At 52.8% G+C, this 25,893-nt stretch overlaps 1 protein-coding gene across 3 annotated transcripts in view; it reads left to right on the forward strand.

Annotated features, from left to right (window-relative positions):
• PPP2R2B (protein phosphatase 2 regulatory subunit Bbeta) overlaps window positions 1-25,893 on the forward strand; it is a 111,516-nt gene that overhangs the window by 34,357 nt on the left and 51,266 nt on the right. The window contains exon 1 of one of the 3 annotated variants that reach the window (XM_042790057.1): window positions 7,215-7,428. The exons of the other annotated variants lie outside the window; for them this stretch is intronic. Within the exon in view, the coding sequence (XP_042645991.1) occupies window positions 7,359-7,428 (70 nt within the window). The 5' untranslated portion in view covers window positions 7,215-7,358. Of the gene's footprint in view, window positions 1-7,214; window positions 7,429-25,893 lie in introns of those variants that run through there. 3 annotated transcript variants of the gene reach the window in all.

Below are 25,893 nucleotides of genomic sequence, written 5' to 3' on the forward strand. Positions count from 1 at the left end.
AAGCATGGCCGTGGAGAGCGGGATGCCTGATTCCCACAGACTCTTACTTGGCTTTGGGAGCATTTCTGCAGGCTCCCGCAGACACAGGTGAGGTCAGAGCCAGGCCCTTTAGCTCTGTACTGATTTTGATCAAAGTCAAAACACTGGTAAAGGAAACTGAATGGGTGCTGGTAGCCCAAGCAGTGCTGAGTATGGAGCAGCATCTGCCTGGATGGGTGATCACACTGAAAAAGTCACTTTCTTAGTGGTGGGTTCATCCCTGAACTCACAAGCCTGGTGGGGGGAACGAACGTGGACGCACGCGTGCTGCTGAGCTGTCAGTCGGGCGGCTGTGTGCTGGGCTCGGGGCAGGGCTCGGAGCAGGTTGCTGCACGTGAGGCGCCCACAAACCCAGCCAGAGCCCCAACTACACAATAATATGAAGGAAATACCTGAAAGCATCTTTGAGAAAAGTTATTTCCTATCTGACATATATATATATATATATATATATATATCTCACAGTCTGAACTTGCAGGAAGAGTTCTAGCTGATTATTAGCCCTGATAATTGCAATGGTTGTCAATTATCACTGCTGAAGAGTAGGGAAGTGTAGAGAAGAGTAGGAAGAGCAGAGAGCAAATTGTGAAGCCTCGATCATTTAGTACAAAATGTTTCTTCTTCCAAATGATTTTGCTGTGATCAAAGATGCTGAGATTTGATAGTTGCACTTGATGGCATGGAAGTGCCTGGCCCCATTGAGTGCATTGAGATCTCTCTGCTGAGACGACCTTTCCGTACTGCACGTGCAAAATCTGACACTACCCAACCAAAATCCGTGTAATTTTGCATTGAAAAACTGTGTCCCAGCTCAGTTGTAGCTATTTGGGTACGTATGAAGGGAGAGCAAAGTTTTGGCTCAGAAGAAAACAAGTGAGAAGCACTGTCAATGGGCACTGGATAGGGCTGCTCGAAAAATGGACAAAAGCAGTAAATAGTCAAAGGGAGACTGTTTTCAAACCCTGGCATAACATGCTTAGTAGGGAAAGAATAAAAATGAAGAAAAGCCTGCTAAAGTGCCACAGAAACTGGTCAGTGTAATAGAAGATAGGAGAGAAAGCGCTTGGAGAGCAGCTATTCCCTGAGCTGGGCTGGGTGTGTGGCATTGCTCGTTACTGGTGTGCTGTTAATCATGTACAGCTTGTACCAGTAACAGCATGTAGCAGGGGTGAAGGCCAAGCAGATCAATTTATCATACGACCTTTGGGAGGCAGAAGTCTTCACCTACTTTGCATTCGATGAACTGATTCTTTCCTTTTCCGCCCCGAGGTCCTGACCCTCCTTCTCTGCCATTTGTGAAGGAGAGGGCTGCGGCTCGCCCTCTGCATGTGACCTGACTTCCCAATTTTCTTGGATCTTGGTTTAATCCAGTAAATTATTGGTCTTCCTGAAGTCATGCTAATTAAGGTTCATGTGACTGGGACTTCATCCTGGATATGGGTTATAGCTTCCCCAGCTTTCTTTCATGTCTTACAGTTGAAAACATGAGAAACAAACTGTATTAGTATAGTGAAATCACAGTCAAGTCTTTTGGTGTGCTACAGGAGAAACACAAGGGCACAGTTCCAGAGCACGGCTGGGGGATGTGCAGGGGGCTCAGCAAGCCTGTTAATGTGTGTGTGGATTCACAGACATTCTCCAGTCATGGTGCAGCAGCCCAGCCCTCCGTCTGCAGGTGAAGAGGATGGCTCTGCACAAGGCATTCACTGGGCGGCCATTCATTTGGAGCATGTTCACCTGCAGTGTGCATCCCTTGATGGATGGGAATGGTCTTTGTTGGCCAGTGCAAGCTGTTGCCCTTCCTGTGCATTCCCCAGGCTCCCCGGCCTGTAAACAAGCAGTGTCTGTCTCTCTGGGTACTTGCTATATGGTGGGGATAACATTAGCAACCTGCTGTGAAGTACCTGAGTGTCTGTGGTCCTCTAGAAAGGTCCCTGACCTGGTGTCTGTGTGTCTGGCTCTGGATTGAACCACTGGTGTGCTGGACCGGGTGCTGCCTTGAGAAGGCTTTGGGAGTGTTGGGCAGCGTGGGTCCCGGTGTGGCAGGGAGGAGTATGGGGCTCTGGGGTGTGCTTGGGAGTGGGTGTCAGAGGCACCAAGCGACTGATAAAGCCCCCAAAGGCTGCTGAAGGGGAGGCTGTATCTCTGGAGGCCATGCAGCATGCTCGGCTGCAGGGCAACAGGTGTAATTACTACTGGTGATGCGTTCCAGCAAAAGGTCATAATTCCCGAGTCACTTCTGTTTTCCCACTGGTGTCTGAGACTGTAATGTGGGTCTTCCAGCGTGTGCAGCATAGGGGGGCTCTGCCCTGGGACAGCCCCTCTGGGGTCATCCCTTAAATCTGGCCTACCAGCCACCAACCCAATTGGCTGACACCAATTACTTGTGGGATAATAGGAGTGTAATTACCACATTTTTGCTGTTTAATTAACTTCTCAGGTTTGAAGTGCTCTGTCTGCTGGAATCTGGACATAAACTGTACAAGGGCTTTAAGTGCTCTCCCTCACAGAATACTGATTTTATGACATGACCTTCACCCAGATCAAAAATTAGGTGCCGACTTCGGTGCGAGGTGCAGAGTGATGTCGTGCTAGCGCTGGTTTCCCTTCCCATGCAGAGACGGGCTTTCAGTTAAGCATGCTCTCATACACTGAAGTTATGCAGACCTGGTCAGTGCAGATAGTGGTAGCCACCGATTGTGTTGTGTCCTTACCTTGGTAGGTCTACAAGCACTCCTTGGGAGAAAACTTCGTTCCCACATAAGAAAAGACCAGTGTGGAGTCAGCTGTGTTTTCAGAGTGACAGTGGCCTTTCAGAAGCCAATACTGGTCTAAAGGATTGCATTACTTTATGAAGTAATGATTGGCACAACGAATGTAATGAATTCTAATTAATCTACATATACATTAAAGTGTACTGTCGAGAAAGATGGTATTTCTCTTTCAAACATACACAAATATTTATCCGTGTTGTGATTTCCTCTAGGCATAGTTAGTGCCTCTTCTCAGCCGCCCCACTCCCGCCACGGGCCGGGTTCCTGGGGGAGCATCTGCAGCTCTCCAAAGTGATGTCAGCTCCGGTGCTCACCAGGAGTGGTGTGGAGGAACGGCCCGTCCTGCTGTGCCCTCTGTGTCCATTTCCATAAAACGCGGATCACGGCGTGCAGGGAAGCTGCTCAGCAGCTTGGGCTCCACAAAACCGCCTTCCTCCATGTGGCAACAGCGGTCGAAGATGCTGCAGGGTGGGAGCTTGTGCCGCTCCCGTCCCGCCCCGGAGAAGGGGGACGTTCACCAGCGTGACAGGGCAGAGCAGGGCACAGCATCCGCCCATGCCCGGCGGTTGGGGCAGAGCGGAGGGGACCTGGGGATGCCGCTGCCAGCTCTGTCCCCTGCGTGGTGGCAGTGGAGCTCAGTGCACGTGGTGTCACCAGAGCTTCTTTGCACGGGCTGACCTCCCGACATTGTCCAGCACATCTGCACCTCGGTGATGTCACTGCAATGATTGGCTAATCAATAGAAATAATTCTTACAAGTTCAAAAAAAATTTTGTTATCTAATGTTATATTTAACAGATGAAGAAATTAGGCCAGTGTTCTAACCCAGACCAGTAATTAGAAAAATAGATTTAGTGCGCATGGATGTGAAGGTAAAATAAATGAAGTGAAGGAAGTTTTGTGATGAGCGTAAAATCGGAGGTTGTGATTCAATTATTCTTAACACACTGCTCAGGTCCCACAGAAACCTGCGCACGGGAGCTCTTAAACCTATTCTAATTGAAGCAAAAATCGGTGGAGTGGAAAGTGTCCTGGCTCTTCAAGAGATGTCAAAGTATATAACATGGTAGACACCTGGGGGTTTGGAAAACAGTCACAGCTACAAGCTGACCTTTGGCGAATTTAATCTGCAAATGGATTCCTGCTTAGGACAGCTAATGCTTTTAGTTATTGTAAAGGCTCGTTCCTGGATTTTAAAAAGCTGGGAATAAATGGATTTCATGATGCAGCTCCTATGCGTGTTGCATAACAAACAGGTGGCTTGTGGATGTATTTAAATGATACGGTGTATTGAAAAACTTTGCAGGACTTATGAATACATAATTATAATTAATGCACAATGGGGAGAATAAGTTTTCTAGTTAATAGAGGAGAAAGGACTTGGCACTTGTTAAAAAGAGAAATACGCTGAAGATGGAGCCTGCTGAAAAGAAAGGGAAGGAGGTTGCTGATTTGTGTTTGTGTTTCTTAAATAATATTCATAAGCATTGCAGGAGCTTGTTATTCAGCTAGGCATTGCCTTTTGACTGAGGCTTGCCATCTGAGATCTGAAGGGAAGATGTGATACGGTAACATTTACTTATTAAAAATCTGTCTTTATTTTTCTCTTCTGGAGTTGGGATTGTTTAAGCTGTATTGCTCCTGTGTTTTACATGGTGTGCACAAGTGCACACCTGCAGGCCAGCGCACGTTGTAGGCAGAGGTGATCTGATTCCTGGATGTAGTGTTTTGGTTTAGTTTTAACCTTTCTTTTCCTTCTCTCTTTTCCTGCCGGAGGTCTGTACCCTTCCCTTCCCTTTGGGGACAGGAGACTGTGAGCACAGAGCTGTCAGTTGACATGCCCAGAGTCAGCAGCAGTTCTGAGACCTGCTGTGCCGTGTTAGGGTCTGGTCTCCTGCACTGTAGTGTGTGTACAAGGAGCTACCAGCAACACAAAACTTATTTTTAAAGCATGATGTTGCTGCTATGACTCTTTCTGGCCTGCGAGAGAGCTTTGGTAAATACACCTCTGCACTTTGCCACGAAACCGTGGTCAGGTCCTGTGCCTTGTCACTGAGTGAAGTCAGACTAACCTGTGGATCTGGCCCCCTGCAACCGAGAGCAGTGTCGGCCACAGGTACAGTGTGTTCGCTTAATTTAAACATGCACCTGGTGATTACAGCATGGAACTCACATTCCAGAATAATTCAGTGAAGGCTTTGGGCATGGAGACTTCAGGCTCACGCCTGTCTGATGAATGCTTCTGGCTTGTCACATTAGTAATCCCCGTATTAATGAATAGCCCGTGGTGTGATGTGATGCGGTTGACTGACAAATCCTTGAAGTTACATATGCATGTGAGTAAGTGCCAGAGTTCTCCAAGGTGCAGTTTTACAATGCCTTATATCAACCTCCATGTGACAGCATGTCAGAAAGCGTCCTGGGGAGGCAGGCAGCTGAGAGCCTGGGAATTCACCTTTCCTCACAAGGTCACGACACAGGGCAGAGGAGCTTTCCCTCTCTCTTGCCTCTTGCCTGAGAGGATCCACATGCTCCTCCAAAAGGTGTGTGATGGTGCTGTGGTGCTGTGGAGTGCCCTGATCACAAGATGTGCATACTGGACGTACTGGAGTCCTTGAGCCTTCTCCCTCAGAGATGCTGTCTCCTGTGCTTCCCCTGAAATAAGCAGATCCCAAGGCGGCAGTGCAATCTCAGCAGAATAATAACATAGGCTGTAAAATCTTGCACCTTTCCAATGGGATCTTAATAATGATACTATAGGTAGGAAATCGAGCTGCAGCACACCACTGTATTTACAGTGTTATCCAGCAACTTTGTCCATTCCCTCTGCATCCATTATTTCCTCTGGTCCCGATAACAATAACGCTCCCCGCTGATGTGGCACTGGGCTGCCAAGGCAGCTCCTGTGCCATGGCAGAGCTGTGTTCTGCTGAGGCAGGCACTGAGCTCCACAGTTCCTGCGGCTGACCCCAGCTCCGTGCCATGGGGATCATGAGGGGTGCTGGGCTCTCTGTGCTGGCGGGTGGGCACACAGTGCAGAGGTGCCGCGGGGCCTGTGCCAGCGCCCAGCAGCGGTGGTGATCCTGGACACAGCGAGGGCTCCGCCGCTACCGAGGGTGCTGCCAAGGCAGGTCTGGACTGCAGGGTGCAGGGTGCAGGTCGGACCCCAGGCAGTGTCTGTGCACCCGTTTCCCTTCAGCAGCCATCCAGGCAGAGGAGAGCAGGGGGAAGGGGGGGCATTGTGGGTCAGTTAGAGCGCTGGTGTGAGAGCATGGAGTCGTGCCAAATCCCTGCTGCTGCTGCCCAGGGCACACACACATCGCTGCCTGGCTGAGGATGTCTTGTGTATTGACACTGCAGTTGGGTTTTACCTCCAGCTTCAGGTGCAAGAGCTCTCAGAACTGGAATTTTCCCCCCATGAGTTTTTTTCCTGTGTCTACCAGTGACTCAGTCAGTGCCAAGGCTTATTTCTTCCTGGACTATGTCAAGATACAAAACCTTCCCAAGGAGCAATTGTTTCCCTTTGGTGTGCACCAGATGACACGTGTAGAATACAGCCTGTCCTTTCAGAGATGTGCCCTGCAAAGCAGAGCCCTCCCTTCCCCCATAGCCCCTGTGCTTACGCTCTTGCCTGGATGTCACCGATCACCACAACCACACTGACCTTCACAGCCATAAACCACTGAGCATCCCTTCCCCAGCTGAGACAGGCCATGCCTGGGCGAGGCGCCCATGGGCACACACCTCCTTATCACTGGTGGCATGGCTACCCCCGTGGCCCTTGCTGTATCCCCTGGCTCGGGACACCCTGCGTTTACACGCTGTGGTCCTTTTTTTTGGCAGAAAAAGGACCTGGTGTCAGACCCTGGCTGTGTTCTTATGTTTGGGGCAGGTGGGTCAGGGAGCATCACTCCTTCAGGCAGGAGCTTCCCTGTGGCAGGGGTGCCTCGGGTCAGCAGCATCCCCTGGTCAGGAGCATCCCCCAGGCGAGAGCATCACCTGGCGGGAGCACTCCCGGGCAGGAGCATCCCGCGGCAGGAGCATTTCCCGGGCAGGAGCATCCCGGGGCGGGAGCGTCCCCCCCCCGCCCCCGGCAGGAGCATTTCCCGGGCAGGAGCATCCCGGGGCGGGAGCATCCCCCCCGGCAGGAGCATTTCCCAGGCAGGAGCACCCCCCCGGCAGGAGCATTTCCCGGGCGGGAGCATCCCGGGACGGGTGCATGCCCCCCGGCAGGAGCATTTCCCAGGCAGGAGCATCCCCCCGGCAGGAGCATTTCCCGGGCGGGAGCATCCCTCGGGGCTGGGGCAGGGGCAGCGCCGCGGCCGGGACGCGCCGTGCCCGACGGGGCGGGCGGAGCGCCGTGCCGTGCCGTGCCGTGCCGTGCCGAGCCGTGCCGTATGGGAGGAGCCAGCGGGCTCCGCCGCCCCTGCGCCCCCCCACCGCCGCCGCATTTCGCGGCCGGCCGCCGCGGAGCAGGGCGCGGGGGGGGGATGATGGATCCGCGGCTGCGGCTGCTGACGCCCCGCGCCCGCCAGCCCGCCGTCAATGGAGGAGGACGTTGAGACCCGCAAGATCAGCAGCAGTTTCCTGCGAGACCACAGCTATGCCACGGAAGGTGAGCGAGTGCCGCGGGGGCGGGGGGCGGCAGCCCCTGCCCGCCCGCAGCAGGTGGGGGGCAGCCCCCCGCCGGCCCCGGCGTCCGCCCGCATCGTCCCCCGCGGGTCCCCGCGCCCCCCGGCCTCGCTGGCGGGGCCGCCGCTGGGGCGGGGGCCGGGCCGGGCCGGGTAGCCCCGCGGCGGCGGGGCCGGGGGTTCCGTGGGGGCTGTGCCGGGCGGCTGACCCGCTCCGGTGACTCAGCAGTGCCGGCCCCGCTGGATTCCCGCCGCCCTCCCGAGCCGGGCTGCGGGGGGCCGGCTCCCCCCGTCCGCCGCAGCCGGTCCCTCGGTGGGCGCAGGGAGCAGCCGGGGCCGAGAGCCGCCGGCCCGCAGCAGCGCCCGGGGAGCCGAGGCAGCCCCCCGCGCCTTCGCCCGTCGCTGGGCTCCTCCGACTCCTGGGGCGGCTGGCGGGAGCGGGGGGAGCCCAGGCCCGCCCGCAGCCCCTTCCCCCGGAGCGGGGCCGAGCGCTGCTGGTGCCTGCTGGGCGCACTGGGAGCCGGCGGGGTGCGGGCAGGCGGGCGGGCGCGATTTCACAATGTGCCTCATCAGCTTATGACTGCATTAGTGCCTACCGCAGGTAGCCTGTGACCGTAGCCGTGTTTGTACGGTTAGGAAACATGGCAAATACTAGTGCAATTCTTGTTGCAGAAATTAAATAGTTGTCTCGGGGCTATTTTCCTACAAGCCTCTGTGGGAAGAAATATGTATTCTGACTCGTGTGTTGCAGAGGTGAGGAGATGCCAAAACTGTTAGACATGGCTAATGTCATAGCCCGGGCTAAGCTTATGGGTGCGTTTGAACACAATTTCCCGTAATGGCTCGGGGAGCGGAGGAGACGGTGTGGCCATGTTCGGTTCAGGCATCGGAAAGTGAGCGGCAGCCTGCACATGACGCTGCAGCCTGCCACAAAGAGGCAGGCTGCACCAGCGGAGGTGGCGACGGAGGGACGGGGACAGAGCCCCGGCTGCCTCTGCTGTCCTTCCTGACAGCCGGAGAGATGTTGACTTCACAGCAGCTCCCTCACAACCTCCTTTTGGTCTCTTGCTTTGAGAGGAAAAATGCAGCTGCTGCAAAGCAAAACCAAATCCCTCCTAACCCTCCTGGTACCACTGACCCCTTACATGAAACTTCAGAAAACAGACTCTACACCAAAGAGTCTGAACAGACTTACTAATAGCTTAATTAGTAGCTGAAGAGGCTTTCGCTTACCGCTTTATTCTCCTAAGGCTCTGGAGGAAGCCAGTTTAGGATCAAACTTCAGGAATTTTATGATTCCAGCACATGGCTAAAGGATGGGTTATCTAGTGAGAAAATCTTCAGCTTAATATAGTAATGGAAGCATTGGATACCTGGTGAGCCACAGAAAATGATCATACGCAACTTCATGTTGCTTGTGTGTAGCTGAACTGTGGGTGCTGTGGCACCCCGGGGTGTCCCTGGCTCCACCATCATGGCTGTGGGGCTGGCCAGCAGGCGACACACGGAGGCCACGCTGGCTTCAGCCCGTTTGCCAGCACAGGGGTGGAGGAATGTTTCTTGCTGGGAGGGATGGCGCGAGCTGGTGCTTCCAGGAGGGTGGTGCGGCCAGGATGGGGCTGAGCTCCCATAGTTCCCAGTCATCTGGCTCGCACCGCCTTGTGCTGTGGTCCGTGGAAGGATGAATTTGCCGTTGCTGCATTATAAAAGGCAGCTGCAGCAGCCAGCAAATAAAAAATGGGACTGTAGCTGCCCTGTTGTGACCTGCTGAGAACTCGGCTTTCCTAGTCAGGAAGGATGGAGGGTTGAGATGAGCCTGCAGTGATTTCAGCCTGTGACACCAGGAGGTCTGGGGATTTTCCAACCTGAGGTTTCAGTGATAAGATCCAGTCCGTCTAGTAATCCATGGTGAGTTTCCCCAGGCTGTATGCTGGCGTTTTCAGGAGAGCCTTGTGTGTCATGCTAGAAAACTATATCAAATCTCTCCAGAAATGAAATGGACAGAAGCGTTTGTGCAGTAGGCAACCAACTAAGCCAGGGTGAACCCCGTTACTGTGGCAGGGATGGAGGAAGTACGGGAGAGTGTTTAATGGCTGCGTATCAGCTGGGAGTTTCTCTTCACCTCGTGCTGTTTAAGACTTCAGATTCTCTGTGCAGTAGTTCTGCTAGAGGAACTGCTGAATGTGCTTTGAAATGGTAGATCTTGCTTGTGTGGAAAAAAATTTAGCAAGATAGTTTTATTTTTTTCTGCATGTGAAAGCAGCATATGCCTAAAACGATGTGCTTGGTAACCTGTCTTCTGTTTAAAAAAAAAAAATAATAATCCTTCCAAATCCTGTTCAGAAGGTGAAGACTTGCTTTGGAAATGAAGGTGTCTCTGGAGTGTCAACTGAGGGAAGAAATGGGGTTATGTAATTTGGTTTAGTGAAGTGTTGTCACTTAAATAGGTCTGGTATTTTTATGCAAATGTGGGGTGAGGATGGTATTTCAAAAGCACACACTTGAATGCCTTGTTCTTGTGTGGTGCTCAGAAGTACTGCTAATGAAGGAAATGCAGCCATTGTGCTAATTCGACTTTAGTTGCCAGGGAATATTAAGTTGCTGAGATGCAGTGAACATCCCCAGGGGTGGTGTCACAGAATTCGCCCAGTTCAAGGAGCTGGGTGAACTGGTTCCAGGGCCATGCCAGCGAGGTTGTTTGCTGGCTCAGACCTCACAGCACTGACCCAGAATGACAGGTCTCACGTGAAAAATGCTCAGAAAATATGCTCGGTTTGTTCTGCTGCATAAATCCATCTTCATTCAGAATTGTGCTGAGCGCCCAGCCAAAAGTAGGACAAATTGAGACTATTTGAATACAAACAGACTATTGGAGTAGCCTCCACTTTTAGATGTGCTTGCTAGAGATGTTGAAGGGCCCTTCACACCCCGCCAGGTTGGCCCATTTCCAGTAGCTTGACCCAAAACGCCCATCTCCTGAAGTCTTCAAGCTGTGGGTGGCACCCTTTTCGTGTAGCATTGCTGTCCCCTCGGTAAGTCTCTCAAGTCCTCTTTGTGGCTTATAGTTGGGTAAATACCTCCAAACAAAGGAGGAATAGCATGAATGCCCCTTCCTATGCTCCATGCCCTGATGAGAGTGATAGTGGTGACCAAGCCCGTGTGCTCAGCAGGTTTGGGTGGGACAGGAGCCGTGGCCGTCACTGCTCAGCCCAATGGGACAATGCCTAAGGAATGAAGGTGTTTCATGTCCATAGACACCCATCCTGTTGCAGGGCAGGGTCTTTGATGGAGGAGGGATGCTGAGCGCCGTGTTAGCCCCGGGGGAGATGGGTCTCTCCAGCTCTGCCTCTACTCTCTTCTGATGCTGCGGGTTGTCCCAGGCTCCACCTTTTGCATGGAAACGTTTGCATGGAGCAGCACGCGTGGAGGAGGAGCGGTGGCCTCACCCGGGGGAGGTGACCCATGGCCGGGTGGTTGTGCTGTTGGAAGAGGACCCTTGTCCCATGGACATGGCGTGGGCCTGCTGTGGGGTTAGCTGTGTCCTGGGGCCATGCTGGGCGCCCCCCTGAGGGATGTCCCTGTCTCCCAACAGATCTGCCGAGGGAGCGTCTCTCCTGCGGGCACAGGGCTGACCCTCCTGGGCTGTGTGGCCTTGGGGACACACCGTCTTTGCTGGGTGGGAAGGCCATGATGCCCTGCAGCTGCTCCTCGGCCATTGCTCAGCTGCCCCCCCCCGCCCCTGCACCCCTTTTCCCAGGGCACTGGCTGATGCCCCCATGAGTCTTTAATCCCCTTGGGGAGTGTTTCCCAAACTGAATAGATTTTACTGTTGAGAAATCTATCATTAAGTCTTCATTTCTTTTTCCTAGTTTAATCCAGTTATTTCCAGCTGCAACCCCCTTGCTTCTCTCCATCATTCCCACCCTGCCTTTCATCCTACCCCACCATTGTGCTGCGGGAGGACCCCTGATGCTGATCCCCCTCTGCCCTGATGCCAGGGACATGGCCTCACAAGTCTCCCCACCGGCACCTCGACAGGCCCTTTGGTTACCCTGGAGCCATTGGACGCGTAAGCGGCTTCCACATATGGCAAAGGACAAGTTCAGGCTCTTTTGTTCTGTTCTGGAGAGAGAGAAGCAGTTCGTGTGATGAAAACCTGACCAGTTGGTCACCAGTTTCCTCAGGTAGTGGGATGTATGTCTGTTCTCTGGGGCTTTTCCCATCCCTCCGTCCATCTGCCTGCCTGGGCTGTGGGGGTCAGGGCTGCACCATGCAACCCTGCAGCCCTTCCAGGTCTGCGGGGAGCATGTTCCTGCCTTGTCCTTGCATGGGCAGAGTTTCAGAAAAAGCCCAGGGCCATACCTAACCTACGGCCTAGGTTGTGCTGTGTTGGATCCCTAAAAGCTTTTTTGCTTTCCAGGTCAGTTTGCTAAGAGCTTTCTGTGGCAGCTACAGTGACTTTTTAAAAAATCTATGTGTAGTTCCCAGAAAAGCACAAAGTGAGGTGTTTTCCCCCAGCACTGGGTTCAGGGTGAGAGCTGTTGTGTATTTTTGTTGCTGCGAATGATGTGAGTTCCTGTTTGAGGATCATCTGGATTGGGATTTAATTAATCCGGGAACCTCCTTGAAGTTGTTGTTTTATCACATAAGTACTTTGATTACGAAACAATCCCGTCCTTTATGCCTTTTATTTATATACATGTACTATGTTTAGACCTCCCTTCCTCTCCCTGAGCCTGTGCTCCAGCTGGGTTGGAAGGACCCACAGACACATCTCCTTCTGTCTAATCTGAGGATCACTGCGAGGAGAGCGTGTAACTCGGCTGTTTGTAGTGCACTGCGTCAAAGCCGACTTGGGGATACTTTAATCCACAGATTAATGAGAGAATAGATGTGCCTGGGGACTCTGTAATCCAGGGATTACTGAGAGGGCCGGGAGCAGGTAATGTCGTGACTCTGACCCACCGCAGATGGGCCATGAGAGTGCCTGGTCACTGGTGATGGTATTTGCGGGGCTCGCACCCATCTGCAGGGAATGGGGCTCAGCGTCTCCCCCTCCCCATCTCTGTGCAAGGACCACGTTGGGAGCTGTTCCCTCTCCAATGCTGGGGAAAGCCAAGTCACTCCTAGCAGGCACCAACAGCAACATGGAATGGTTTGGCCTTAAAACCCAGCGTTGCTCCAGTCCATGTTGCTGTAGGGGTCTGTCTGCTCTGGGGATCAGAGCATCAGGTTGAAACCCAACACCAGTCTTTCCCGTGAGCTCGGGGCCCTGGGATGTGCTGTGGGGGCTCACATGGCGAGCCTTGGGGTGCCAGCACAGGACAGCCCGGTCATCAGGTTTCCAAATAGGATTGTGAAGTGGTGGTGGTGGCCCTGAGGGTAACACAGCAGCTTTCCCCATCCCCCTCCCGTCCCGTCCCCTCTGTGCTGACCTCCGTTTTGTGCCTCCCCTTGGATGTGCTTGCTCCTCAGCCAGCTCCCGCAGTGATGTCTAGTCTCTGTAGACAGCTGGTGTCTCCTCAGAGGGCTCGTTGGGCACTTGGGGTGATCTTGGAGAGAGAGCAGTGATGAGTGGTGTTCCTCAGGGCTCGGTACTGGGCCTGGTGCTGTTTAACATCTTTGTTGGTGACATGGACATGGGATCAAGTGAACCCCCAGCAAGTTCACCGACAGCACCAAGCTGTGTGGTGGGTGACACGCTGGAGGGAAGGGATGCCGTCCAGAGGGACCTGGAAAGTCTGGAGAGGTGGACCAGTGCAAACCAAACCTCATGGAGTTCAACAAGGCCAAGTGCAAGGTCCTGCCCATGGGTCGAGGCAATCCCAAGCACAAACCCAGGCTGGGCGAGGAGTGGCTGGAGAGCAGCCCTGCGGAGAGAGACCTGCGGGTGTTGGTGGGTGGAAAACTGCCTGTGAGCCAGCGCTGTGCACTCACAGCCCAGAAACCACCCATGCCCTGCGCTGCATCCAGAGCAGGGTGGGCAGCAGGGTGAGGGAGGGGATTCCCCCTCTCTGCTCCGCTCTGGGGAGACCCCCCTGCAGTGCTGGGGCCAGCTTGGGGGCCCCCAACAGCAGAGGGACACAGAGCTGCTCGAGCGGGGCCAGAGGAGGCCACGAAGATGCTCGGGGGGCTGGAGCAGCTCCCCTGGGAGGCCGGGCTGAGAGAGTTGGGGGGGTTCAGCCTGGAGAAGAGAAGGCTCCGGGGAGACCTTCGAGCGGCCTCCCAGGGCTTAAAGGGGGGGGCAGGAAAGGTGGGGAGGGACTCTGGATCAGGGACATGGGGTGCTGGGCTGTATGTGCTTTTGGTTTGACCCAGTATGACCTTGCTCGTGGGCAAGGTTCTTGTGGTTGCTTGTGTGAACAGGAGGCTGCAGGGCTCTGCCAAACCCTAACACCTCCTCCCCAAAATTGCTGGCAGACCAGGTAATTATCAGGTACCCTAAACTCTGGGAGTTAGAGCAGAGGCATACCCCTGCCAGGGTGCTTAGTGGTGGTCGGTTGTGGGAATAAAGGTTTGTGGAAGAGATCCTCTGAGAATAGAAGTCCCAGCTGCTGGGGTTGCTGGAAATGCTACTGGTGTGGGCTGGTGACTCCCGTAACCGCTGAGAGAGGTGTGTGCTGGCTCGCAGAGGTGAGGCCCGCAGGGCTGTGCACACGTAGCTGAGCTGAGGCGTGTTGACGTGGCAGGATGCTGATCAGGCAGGTTAAAAATAGCAGCTGCTTCCTCCCTGCTCCTCCCGATCTCGGCTGTGCGGCTGCGACCAGGAGCTGGAAGTGCTTACGCTGATGTGCTGAGCAGGCACAAAGCCCCAGCTGCAGCCGGGTACCGCAGGGAGCGTGCTGGGCAGTGCCGCGCCGGCGCCCAGCCGTGGGGCTGGAGCGGGGAGCCAGAGCGCCCAGCCACAGCAGGGCTGCTGCACGGCAGGGCTGTCTGGAGCTGGTGGGTAAACACCAAAACACCCGCTGGCTCCTTATCTCGGCATCCTTGTGTAGGGCTGCCGTGACTCCCGGATACCCGGCAGCCCTGTGCAGTGGCCACCTCCCGAAGTCCCTGTGAGTTTGGGGACTGGCGACTGCCCTGCCCTGGAGCTGGGGACCCGGGGCAGAGCAAACCTGGGACCGGCTTGGGCACACAGTGCCTGGCCCCTGCGTTCTTGGAAGGGGTGAGGTGCAACCATGGCCATCCTGCCCCAGCGCCTGGGCACCGGAGCCCAGATGTGGAGACACTCGGCGCGTTGTTCGTACGTTGTCAGAAACGCTGTGCACAGCTTGCGTCCTGGCTGCCCTCCCCAATAAAGGCGTAATTGAGCCATTAGAGTCAATGTCTCCATTCAAAGCAGTTGTACCAGCACCAGTTGTTATTTTTCTCCTGATGCATTGTGAGCCCGATCTCTTGAGGGGAAGCATTTGAAGGGTCTTTGAGCGGTTTTGTTCTCCCGTAGCAGCTGCCGTCACGGGCGGAGCAGGGAATGGTACTGCTCCTCTTGCACTGTGCCACTGGCCTTTGAATCATTCTGGAAGCGCAGGCACAGGTTAGCAGGACCTCGCTCAGTGTGGCAGTGAGCAAAGCGGGTCCTGGGTGCTGTTGTTGTCCTTGACATCCTTCTGTCATTCCCTGCCAGGTTTGCAGTTGAATCCAGCAGTTAACAGATGTAGGACGAATTTTTGCTTTGCTCTCGACGATCCAGTACGGCAGATGGCTCCTGACCTGGCTGAGCTGCAGCCCCTCTGCCTGCTAGGCGCAGCATGGGTGAGCACAGAGGGTGACAGGCAGGTGAGACAGTCTGAGGTAGCACCCTTCAGGATATCTTTGCATTTTTGTTGAGGATAACACGAGTGTTCTCCATGAGCAATACAGACTTGATGCTTTCCCTGTGTCGAGTTCAAGCTTGTCCTAATCTCTTTGGTCCTCTGAATTTTTCCAGCAGCACGGGTGTTGCTTGGGCAGGGCCAGCCCATCTCAGACCTGGGTTTCTGTCGCTAGTGCTCACGCTGGCTGGTGGAGGAGCGCGCTGCCTGTCCCTGCTCGCGCTGGAGGATGCCCTGGGAAATCACCTGTGTGTTGTCGTGGGGACAGAGGCTCTGCTGAATTCTCGAGAGGAGCCGCTTGGCCCCTGCCTGGAGCCCAGCTGGGCATGTGTGATGGACACCCCAAAGCAGCCGCCCCTCCTCGCTGTCATCCCCACTCCTGGTCAGCGGGACACCTCCCGAGAGGTGCTCGGCCCTCAGGCGGGAATGCAGCTGCTGCAGGGCAGCCCGCGGTACTGCTGCTGCCTTTTGGTGTGCAGCAAACGCGGCGACAGCAGCCGGGAGGGAGGGACAGGGCTGCCGTGGCCAGGCTGGTTCTGCGCAGGGGGTGACTCGGGAGCGGGGAGCGCAGCACAGCAGGTCCCACGAGCGGGCAGGTGGCTGGGCGATGTGTGTGGGGTTTCTGTTCTGGTTTGGTTTTCAGTCTTTAACTGCTTAAGCCTCCGGCAGTCAAGCCCTCACCACAGCTTCAGCTCACTTTGTTTCAGGGTCAAGTGCAATATGTACCTTGGGAAGAAAGAAAAATACCTAACAGGTTAGAAGCTTTGTATTGCAGCCTCAGGGGGGCTGCAGGAATCACAGGAGTCCAGGCAGCAGGGCTGGGGGGGAGAGCGGAGAGTTGTTTCCAGGTGGCTGGCATATCCAGAAAGATCCTGCCTCCGTTGCAATGCTGTTTGTCTGCATTGCACAGAATTGTTCTGCAGCCTTTTTGTTTCCTGTAAAAACTGTTTCCTCACTTGCTCGTGTGCAGCGAGTCAGCTGTTCAACAGCGTGCGATGGACCGTCTCTCCTAATGCCGCGCTAAAGCAGATCCTGTGAATGGAAAGGTAACCAAAATAGAAACCAGAAGCCAAAATAGACAACTAATCTCCCATTTCGATCTTCTCTGTCCTACATTTCAGTTGATTCCCTAGTGCAGTCATAAAACACGACCATTATTGCAGCTTCCCAAGTATGCAAACAAATTGCTGTGATTTTCCTACCCTTGGATCAGTCCGTATCCATATTCTCTGAATAACAATAAAACGTTAATGGAGATAAAGACTGTTATATCCCTCATGTCTATTTTGTCATTGGAATAACAACTTTAAATGTTAAGAGTGCTGAGATTTATAGATGCCAAGCCTGCTCAGCAAAAATAAATCATGTTCCATAGTGCACATTACCATTTATTGCTGCTATATTGTCTAAAGCCAGAGTGGGTGTTAACCCTGTGATAACATCCTCAAAAGGGATTTTAAATAATTTTGTAGTTTAATGTAAAAATTCTGTTGCCTGCCTGGTTTGATCTGCACTCATTTTAGTGCAGGGCTATCAAAGTGGAAACTGTCCAACATGCTGATAACAAGCTCCCTAAGAAGTATGGCAACAGGAGAAGCCCCGGATCCTGAAACAGCCACTGTTTCAGCTGTGGCTTCGGTGAACCCAGCCCCAAGCACATCGCTTCCCAAACATGCTCTTTCCCAAGGTTTTACAGACTTTGGAAGACCGCTGGTTTTCTTAAGCTTCATCTTGGTGTTTTCATTCTTGATGTACACATCCTCAGTGACGTACACATTGATAGCGAGCTAAACGTACGTCAGCTGCAGTTTAACGCATGGCCTGAGCTGGCGCGGCCCTGCAGCCAGCACCTCGTGGGGTGAAGCGCTGCCCTGGCCCGGCCCCGGGGCTCTGGGCTCCCTCGGGCCGGGGTGATGCCCCAGTGACAGCCAGCCCTGGGCTGCCATTCCCTGCCCCGTGTCCCGCGGTCGGTCCCCAGCCGTGTCACGGCTCTGGCGCTGCTGCCCACGGGCTGCTGTGTCACCAGGCAGTCCCGAAATGAGCAGCGCAGCCTTGGTGGTGAGTCATTAGGCATTTCCTTGCGTTCCCTTTGTTAGCTCTGTGAGTGAAGGAAAAGCAGTGTGATGAAAAGCAACCTGTCTGAGGAGGCACAGGCGTTGGACCAAACGCTGAGTCCCAGCTATTGACAATTCATTTCTGCCGCCTGTCTCATAGCAGTTAGCACCTGATGAGCAACATTAGCCAGGCTGACAGATCGCTTCGCTTGCAGGCTGAGTACATTTCACCAAGTGAGAAGGGGAGGGAGGTCAGGGGAGCGCAGAGGAGCCGGTCCTTCCACCTTGCGTTGTTTACAGCGCACGCTGATGAATCTGCCTTGCTGCAGAGCTCAGACTGATGGGCGCCAGATGCCGACCGGCGTTGGGGGGAGGCTGTAGCTTGTTTAACACCTGGCTCCTACCCATTAAACTTACTCAGATGCACGGTGCAGAACACTAAGTGGTTGTAGTCTGGTGTTCCTGGTGCAGCTCCCGCAAAAGCCTACTGCCAGGAAGAGTGCCCGTCCCTTAGCGCAGCATTTCAGGGGCATGGCAGCCCTGAGGAAAATGCCTCGAGAGCTGGGGTATGCAGGTGTGGGGCTGCTCAGCCAGCATGAAACTGCCTCCAAGAAAATGAGCTTTGCTTCCTTGGGGCCCCTGCTCTGTTGCTGCCTGATGTGCTGTCCTGAAAGCCGGGTGCGTGGTGTGACCCTCAAGGCAGGAGGGGGGCCTGGTGACAGCTCTCCCACCATATAGATGGGCATGTGCCTACTGTTCCCAGTCTCACTGGAAACCTCTGTAATGTCTGGGGAGACTTCCTCTTCACCCGGTTTTGTCATCATCCTGCTTTCTGGGTGCTTAGGAGTCTGTTGAGAGGTCACGCTGCTGGTGTCCAGCTTTGGCTATTACTCTGCTTTAAAAGTTGTAATAAAACTGTGACAGAGCAGTGAACAGCCTAGATGCCCCTTCAGCCCAGCTCCCTTGTGCAGGGCTTGGAGAATTTCTTTCTATTCTTTAGCCACTTTATTTAAGGGAAGCGCTTCGTGATGTTCTGTGGTAAAATGCTGTTGTGGGTCTAAGGTGCTGATAACTGGGCTGTACAGCTCTGGGCCCTCTGAATGTCAGTATGAGAGCTCTGCACTGAGAAAATGAGGTGAGTAAAATGGCTCTCATGACTGTGTTGGTCTTTGTTCTGCTGAGACAACAGGGTTGTCCAGGGGAAGGGGAAGGTTGTCACCCAACCACCTGCAGCAGGAGGTGATCTTAAGCAGAGTGTCTTAGTGGGGTGCACATGAGATGTAACAAAAGGGAGCAAAACATCACACAACTTTTAATCTGATTTTTCTGAACGCTTCCAGATAGATATATATAAAATGAATACATTTCTAAACCTGTGTGTATCAACCAGTTTCCACCTGTCTGGCAGGTAGTGGAAGCCTCTGTTATGACCAGATTATTTTGTGACTCCTGACCCAGAACCCTTGCACTTGCTGTTTTGGAGCAGGAGGTGCGGTCTGCTGCTGGAGGTTAGACGTCGACAGAGGTGGAAGCTGCTCCAACCTCAGCTGGCAAGCAGTCCACAGAAACATGCATCTGTGTGGGATCGGGGGAATGGAAGAGGGAGGATTAGAGAGGTGGTTTCTGAGAGCCCTCCCTCACAATGCCTAAATAAACTTGGCCTTGGTTGCAGTAGGCTGACAGAACCTTAATTATAATAACAGCATGAGCAGTGTTGCTTTGTAACTTGTTCCCCACTGAAAATTTCTGGCTAGCAGGAGTGGTATGCCAGATGTCTGCTTGTGATTGCCTCTGGTTGTGAAGATCAGTTCAGGGGTAACACTCTCAGCTGGAAGGTACAAATAATGCAGGTATCCAGGGGTGGCTTGGTTTGTTTGCCTGGTTTCTTGGCAGAAGCCAGATTCCCAAAGCATAGGCCCATCAAAATCTTCACAAGTGTCTCTGCAGCGATTACTTTCTGCAAAAAGTCATTATGTTAGAAGATACTGGCATGAATGGGGATCTGCACATCTCCAAACAGTCACATACTGCTGAATTTTGGCTAAGTTTTGGTGAAGGTTTGCCCTGGCCTTAGTTGTGATCTCTGGGCTAGGTGTTCGTGCAGCTGCCAGACATAGTGTGATTTCATTCTGCCGAGACATGGCCACGTGCAGAATGTACCTGGAGTCGTGCAGCGATGGGGCCCTGGCCGCCCCTGGTGATGCCTCTGAGTCCCAGGACTTTTGCTAGGCTGAAAAATGCACCGAACGATGCTCTGAGCCTGTGATTTTTTTTTTGCATCTGCTATGGTCTTTGTGTCAGAGTAGAAAGCAGCCTTGGGGGCTGGGCAGTGGGAGAGAGTTGGAGGCACAGTAGCTGTGAGGGGGTCTCTGGGCTGTCGCTGGCAAGTGTGACAGGCTGTGGTGAGTGGGAAAGCCAGAGAGAAGCCACCTCTCAGCCAGCCTGGCCCAGCGCCGGGTGGGCTGACACGCCGCTGGCACCCAGAACGTATCTGCTGGTTTGCCCCGACCAGCAAAGTGCAGCTGGAAGCCCCTCTCCCCCAGTACCAGCTAGGGCTGAGTTCCCCCGCAGCCGGAGCGTTTCAATTATGGATCCTGTTTCATACTGTTGTTTGACACCTTGATGTAATATTTTCATTAGGAGTCCTGCAAAATACAGCAGCTTAGTGTTACTGATGAAGCGCCTCCAGCTAGTAACAGGTTATTAAGCTTTTTTCAGCAATGGAAATAATGAAGAAACATCCTTTATTAGTCATTGGGCATAAAGTCAAAGGTCAGTACTTGTGGCACTAACTGGTTTAGTTTGCCCCGGATTGTGTTTATGATGCCACACAGAGATCACCTTGTAGCCAGAGCTGTCAGTGGAGCCAGATCCATTTCTCCCTGGTCATTGAGGTGATCAGATGTGATCAAGGTGATTACCCCCATATCATCGAGGTGATCAGAGCTCAGTGTTCACTGCCGGTGTGGTGCCCCTCGGGTGGCAACACTCCCTGCTGCGAGACTGGTACGGGGATCCAGTCTGACTCAGGCACGTCGGTGAGAGAGGAGTTGCTCCTGGTTCTCATCCAGCACTCCTTCACTAGCAGGTCTCAAAGTGGCTCATAAATGAGATGACACTTCTTGCTTGCATTTTACAGATGTATTCACTGATTCTTACCCATTAGCGCACTTCCAGGCTGGGCACTGATCTTGGTGACACTGCTTTGAAGCTAGAGCTGAAGTCTGCAGTGTTGCCTTGTCTGTACAGGGCTCTTAGGAGGAGACTAGGAAGTCTTGTCATGTCTGGACATTTGATCTAACGTAAGAACTTTCTAATTAGGATGTTTGTGAGTTAATTGCTTGTGACACTGTTTTCTCTCTGCTGCACGCCTGAGATGTGTGTGAGGATGTGGGGAAGTGGATCATCCTTTTTTTGGCTTTGTGTCACCCTAATGCATTATCTCCATCTGGTTGTCTCCTCCCCCCTTGTGTCCCTCAGCTGGAAGTAAGCGTGTACCAGTGGCTATTAATAGCTGAATCCTGCAACAGTCTGCTGTTGCAGATGGGATTCTCAGCTTCTGAAGCCTAAAACTCACTACAAATAAAGCAATACGTTGTGTGGTCCTTAATACAATTAGGCTTGCTATAAGTCAGGTTCTTGGGGCCAAACGCTGCCCTCAGTTTCTGTGTGAAGGTTGCCCATGAGTGTCCCGGCCTGCAGATCCCAACCAGTGCATCCCCTCGTTGCTGACGATGCGGACACAGCCGCGGTGCTTCGTCACCAGCACTGTCTGTCTGTTAAACACAGATGCGTGGTCCTGGTCCCGACGCCTCTGGCTCTGCAGTCCTGACGTCCCATGTGGTTTACAGCACCAGTGTGGGAGAACTGTTGCTCTACAGCTTGTCTGTGTTGCTCGAGGACGCTGGCTGTTGAGGGCTCTGACTGGTTGACTTTCCTACCATCTCCTTGAACAGCTAAAACCAGTCAAAGTGCAAGTTGCCCTCTTTGCACAAGGGTTTTCTATGTGGCAGGCAGAAGCCATCTCTCCCTTTCTGACAGGGGTATTTTACCTGTGGGAGGAGGCAGAAGAGCAGAGGAATGTTCACAAGCATTTCTGGGAGCCCCTTTGTCACGGGACAAGCATCTGTGAATCCACCAGCCCTACATCTAGAGGCGGTCGGTTGTGTCTTCACTTGCCACCTTTGCGTGCCTGTGTGTGTGATTGGGCACACGCACACTCCTGAGCCTTCTCCTTCTCACTGGGCTCGGCACTTCTTGGGAAGAAAAAGGGAGAGAAGAGATAAACTGCCTTGGCTGGGGAGCAGTTGGGAGGCTGTCTGAAGTGTACGTAGAGGTAGAGCCCCGGTGCAGGTTCCCGGGCAGGAGGCTGTCCCCGCAGCGGGGTGCGCAGCTGCCGGCAGCGCGGGAGGCACAGTGGGACGGCATCGCCATGTCCGTTTCAAATGCTGGTGGCTGGTGATGGGACCAGTTCAAAGCTGTGGAGTTCTGTGTTTATCTTTGCTCTGCTTGGAGTCTTGGAAACTCTGGTTCATTTTATTCTCCAACTTGCATTTTGCCTCGGCTTTCCATAACTGTGTCAATCCGTTGCTAGAGTTACAAACCCGTGACATTATTCTATAGATCATTCATAGATCTGTCGCTTGAATTTCACACCTCCCCGAGCTGCTCAGGAGCCTGCAGGGCATCCTCGCCCTGCTTGCACAGAGGCACCTCTGTCACTGTTACATCTCAGGGGCTCTGGCCCGCCCAGGGCAGTGCCGAGCACCTCCTCAGCTGACCTGATGGCAGGATTAGGCCGTTTGCCTCCATGGCACCGTCAAGTGGAGCAAACAATGGTGTGATTCTGTCCTCAAGGTCTTACAGGCTAGGGTCTGTCCCCACATCGACTGCCAGGAAGCACCCCCAGCCCTCTTCCTCCTCCTTTGTTCATTTGCAAAACAGAAAAAAGGGTATTTCCCTGTCTGGTGTATAACAAGTACCAGGTTTCAGTACAACAGACCTGAGGTGCAAAAGCAGGAGAGGTGGGGCTCTTGTGAACGTATTCCTTATTCTGTGAAAACACAGAGAAATCTATGAAACCTGTGGAAATCCTTCCTGAAAGGGAGTTGGAAACATTGCAAAGTAACTGATAATGCATATTTCAACAGGATTTCACCTACTGGGCCTGTGAGCTTCTCAGAGTTTCTGTGGTGTAATCTTCATTGCAAACAGAAATAGCTCAAAACACAAATGTGATCTGGGCAGAAGAAATAAAGTCAGTCTGTGGTTTGGGCAGCTGTCCCGCAAGGGTTGATGTGTCTAATTCCAGGCTGAGAACTGAGAATTTTGCTAAAATTTCTGACGAAATGAGGACATCTGTCTTCTCAAATGGCAACCTGTATATTTTACTACTTTTCTAACCAAAATAGCAAGCTTCTCTTCTGCCATGTGTTAGAATAAAATCCTCTGTAGATATGGGAACAATATAAACCAAAATTAATTTGATTTTGAAATGAATAGCAGAGGGCTGGCTGAGCCCATCACCTCCGATTGACGCGGCAAAACCTCCCAGCACGGGGCGCATGTGAAGCCTCGGCGTCTGTGCGAATCCTCCCGGCTGTCGGGAGCGCTGGCTGCCTGACAAGGCCGTGGTTTGGGTGCTTGGAGCTCGGCACGGTGGGCTCCATCCCACCGCCGGCCCCCACCTCATCCACCAGCGTATGGCCCTGTCTTTGCCACCGTGGCTGCTGGTGTGAGAGCTGGTGCCTGCGGGGGCACGGTGGGGAGCAGGGGAGCCCGGCAGCAGAGCCTGAACCTGGGGGGCATGGCAGGACCAGACCCCTTTTCCTTCACTCAAACCTGCCCCTTCCCGGCTCTCCAGCTCCTCGCAGGGCAGGCGCATCCAGCGATGGACCTACCAGTGATGGAGCAGCAGCAGAGCTGTGGGGGGTGAGAAAGACCTCCTTCAGAGGCAGGAGGAGGGACTCTACAGCTCTGTGCATTTAGAGAGAAACTGCCAGAAATTCCTCCAAATTGTGCTCACGTCTGGTGTGCTTCCCCTTGCCAGGGACCCACTCAGCCCTGGGAACCAGCGAGGCTTTGGAGTTTTATTCTTAAAGGCTTTGTTTCTTTAATTAAGAGAGAGCTTTACTTTCTCTTAAGAGAAAAACCTGCTGTTAAAACTGCAAGGTTGTTTTTAGATTCATTTTACCTCTCCTTGAACTTTTTGGAGGGAGGCTTCTCCTTAGGGATGCTCATGTCCCCATGCGCAGGAGGCGTCCGTCCCTGTTGGGCCGGGGGTCCTGCTCCATCTCTGCACTTGCTGGAGTGGGGTGAAGCATCCTGCCCGAAGTCTTTGGTGTGTTTATGTGCTGTGGCGTGGCCACAGGCAGTGACTGCTGCGGTGAACATGGCCAGTGCCAGTGTTCCTCTCCAAACAGGGGCCCCACAGCTGCCTGCTCTGCTGCGTGGCTTTTCTGTCTGCAAGGTGATAATGCAGCTAGGCTGAAGAATATGTAGCTGTTCACTTTGCTGGCTAGAAATGATCGTCATGACTCCAGGCAGGAGACATGCCCTGGTTTGAAGTACCACCGTACGGCTGAATTCCTGACTTTTACGGCACTTTGTTCTCTATCTTTCGAGAGCTACTGCCTCACCAAACCTCTTTCTTTCATTGCAATCTGTTTCTGACAATGTGCGAAGCTATTGACAAGGTGATGAAATCTGGTGGACTGTGATTTGCCAGAAAAAGAAGGCTTTTTTCCTCTGCATATGCAGTCTCAGGCCTTCAAATGAAACCATCCCCCCTGTAAAACCCGTGTGCCGATGCGCAGTGTACCGGTTCAGAGCAGCGGCTGCAGACGGTGACTGTCGGGCGAGTGGGTCCAGCAGTACCTTCTCAATGCACGTGCAGGCCTTGGAAGAGATGTGGGTGATAATTAGCACAAGAAAAATACACTGTGATATTGTCCTTGCGAGTTCTCCTCCATCAGGTGCTGTACACTGCTCACCAAACCCCGTCTCTCTGCGTGATTAGGATAAACCTGCAGCAATTTTATCACCTGGAAAGAGGAGTAATTTTCAGTGCAGTTTAACAAAGCCAGTCTCAAGATGCATCTGTTTCATATCTGCCCGGCGTCCAGGAACTTTGCGTCGCTGTAGGTGGTAAGGGCAGGAGTCACTGCGGTGTTCAGTGATGGTAACGCACATATCTTTGGGAGTTAGCGCTGATGTGGACTTCACAAACGGACTTGACCTCTTCAGTGAAGTTAGGGTGAGAGAATACAAATGTAGTAATAGCGCTGGAAACGTTCAAGGTCAGGCTGGACAGGGCTCTGAGCAACCTGATCTAGTTGAAGATGGCCTTGCTCACTGCAGGGGGGCTGGACTAGATGTCCTTTAAAGGTCCTTTCCAACCCAAACTATTCTGTGATTCATTAAATGGCAAGACACTCCCAATGGATGATGAAGCTATCTCATCCAGATCAAGCTTTTGGAAACAGTTTGTTGGGAAAAATCCTGTCTTGGCAGAGAGCTTGGAAAGAGTAATTCTGCAAAGTTCATGTTTGGGTTTAGGTGATATTTATTCTTGGCTGTTCTGTTGCCTTCAGTTGTCCTTGCAAAGTTGACTTTCGGGGAGCCAGGGCTGAAACGCCCAGGTGTTCTGTGGGCATTTGGGGTGTGGGTGCCCCAGCCCTGGCTAGCTCAGCCCGGTGAGGAGCTGCAGAAGCAGCTCCTTCTCCAGGCCCTTTCAATAGCAATGGGCTGCGTTTTCCTGGTGCGATTTAAATAGTCTCTGCATGACAGTAGATTAAAATAGAAGCTTGTTTTAACCATTGCACTCAGTTACCTCAGTGTGAGAATGCTAATAGACAGCTTGGCTAGATTGTCAGATTTAGCTTTTGTTACGCTCTTGGCAGTGCTGTTTGGAGGCTGGAAGACTATTTTAGGTATATTTAATTACAGTTTTTTCTTGCTTAGCAAATAGCTGCTGGTACAATTATTAACCTGTAGTAAAAAAATGTTGAAGCAGATGGGAAATATTCAAGACATTCTTTTGTCCCATCCCTCTCAAAAAGATGGGGAAAACAATATTTATATTTATCAGCAAGCATTGTTTTCTGGCTAGCAGGGCTTGCAAGCAGTTTACTGTGTGTGTTTCTTTTACTTTCCAAAAGCCATTGATTTTTGCAGCGTTGCAATTAGAAAACAAGAACCCTATAAAATGATGTTATTCCTGTATTTTAAAATGGAGTTTCAGTCCCCTGCTGTCTTTTTATTGGTTTCCCTCCTTTCCAGCCCTGCTGAATGTTGCTTGAGTCAGCATGTTGTAATTGGCCTGTGGAGATCCAGGTCTTGCTGGTATCACTTAAAACCCAAACGGCTTTGCTATAGTTTTGCCATTCTTGGGCTTCCCGTGTAATAGAAAATGCGCACGTTGCTGCGCAGCTCCTATTGCAGTTGTATTGACTGGGAGCACTTGGCTAATCACTTCCTGTAATTAAATTCTTCACTAGGAATAAAGTTAATCTTCTCAGAGCATGTAAAACCTGACCTGCAGCCTAGGCAGGCAGAAACGCTGTTGTTTGTAGGCACCTTTATC

Source organism: Tyto alba, unplaced genomic scaffold (assembly GCF_018691265.1).
Source record: "Tyto alba isolate M040663 unplaced genomic scaffold, T.alba_DEE_v4.0 Super-Scaffold_17, whole genome shotgun sequence".
NCBI lineage: Eukaryota > Metazoa > Chordata > Aves > Strigiformes > Tytonidae > Tyto > Tyto alba.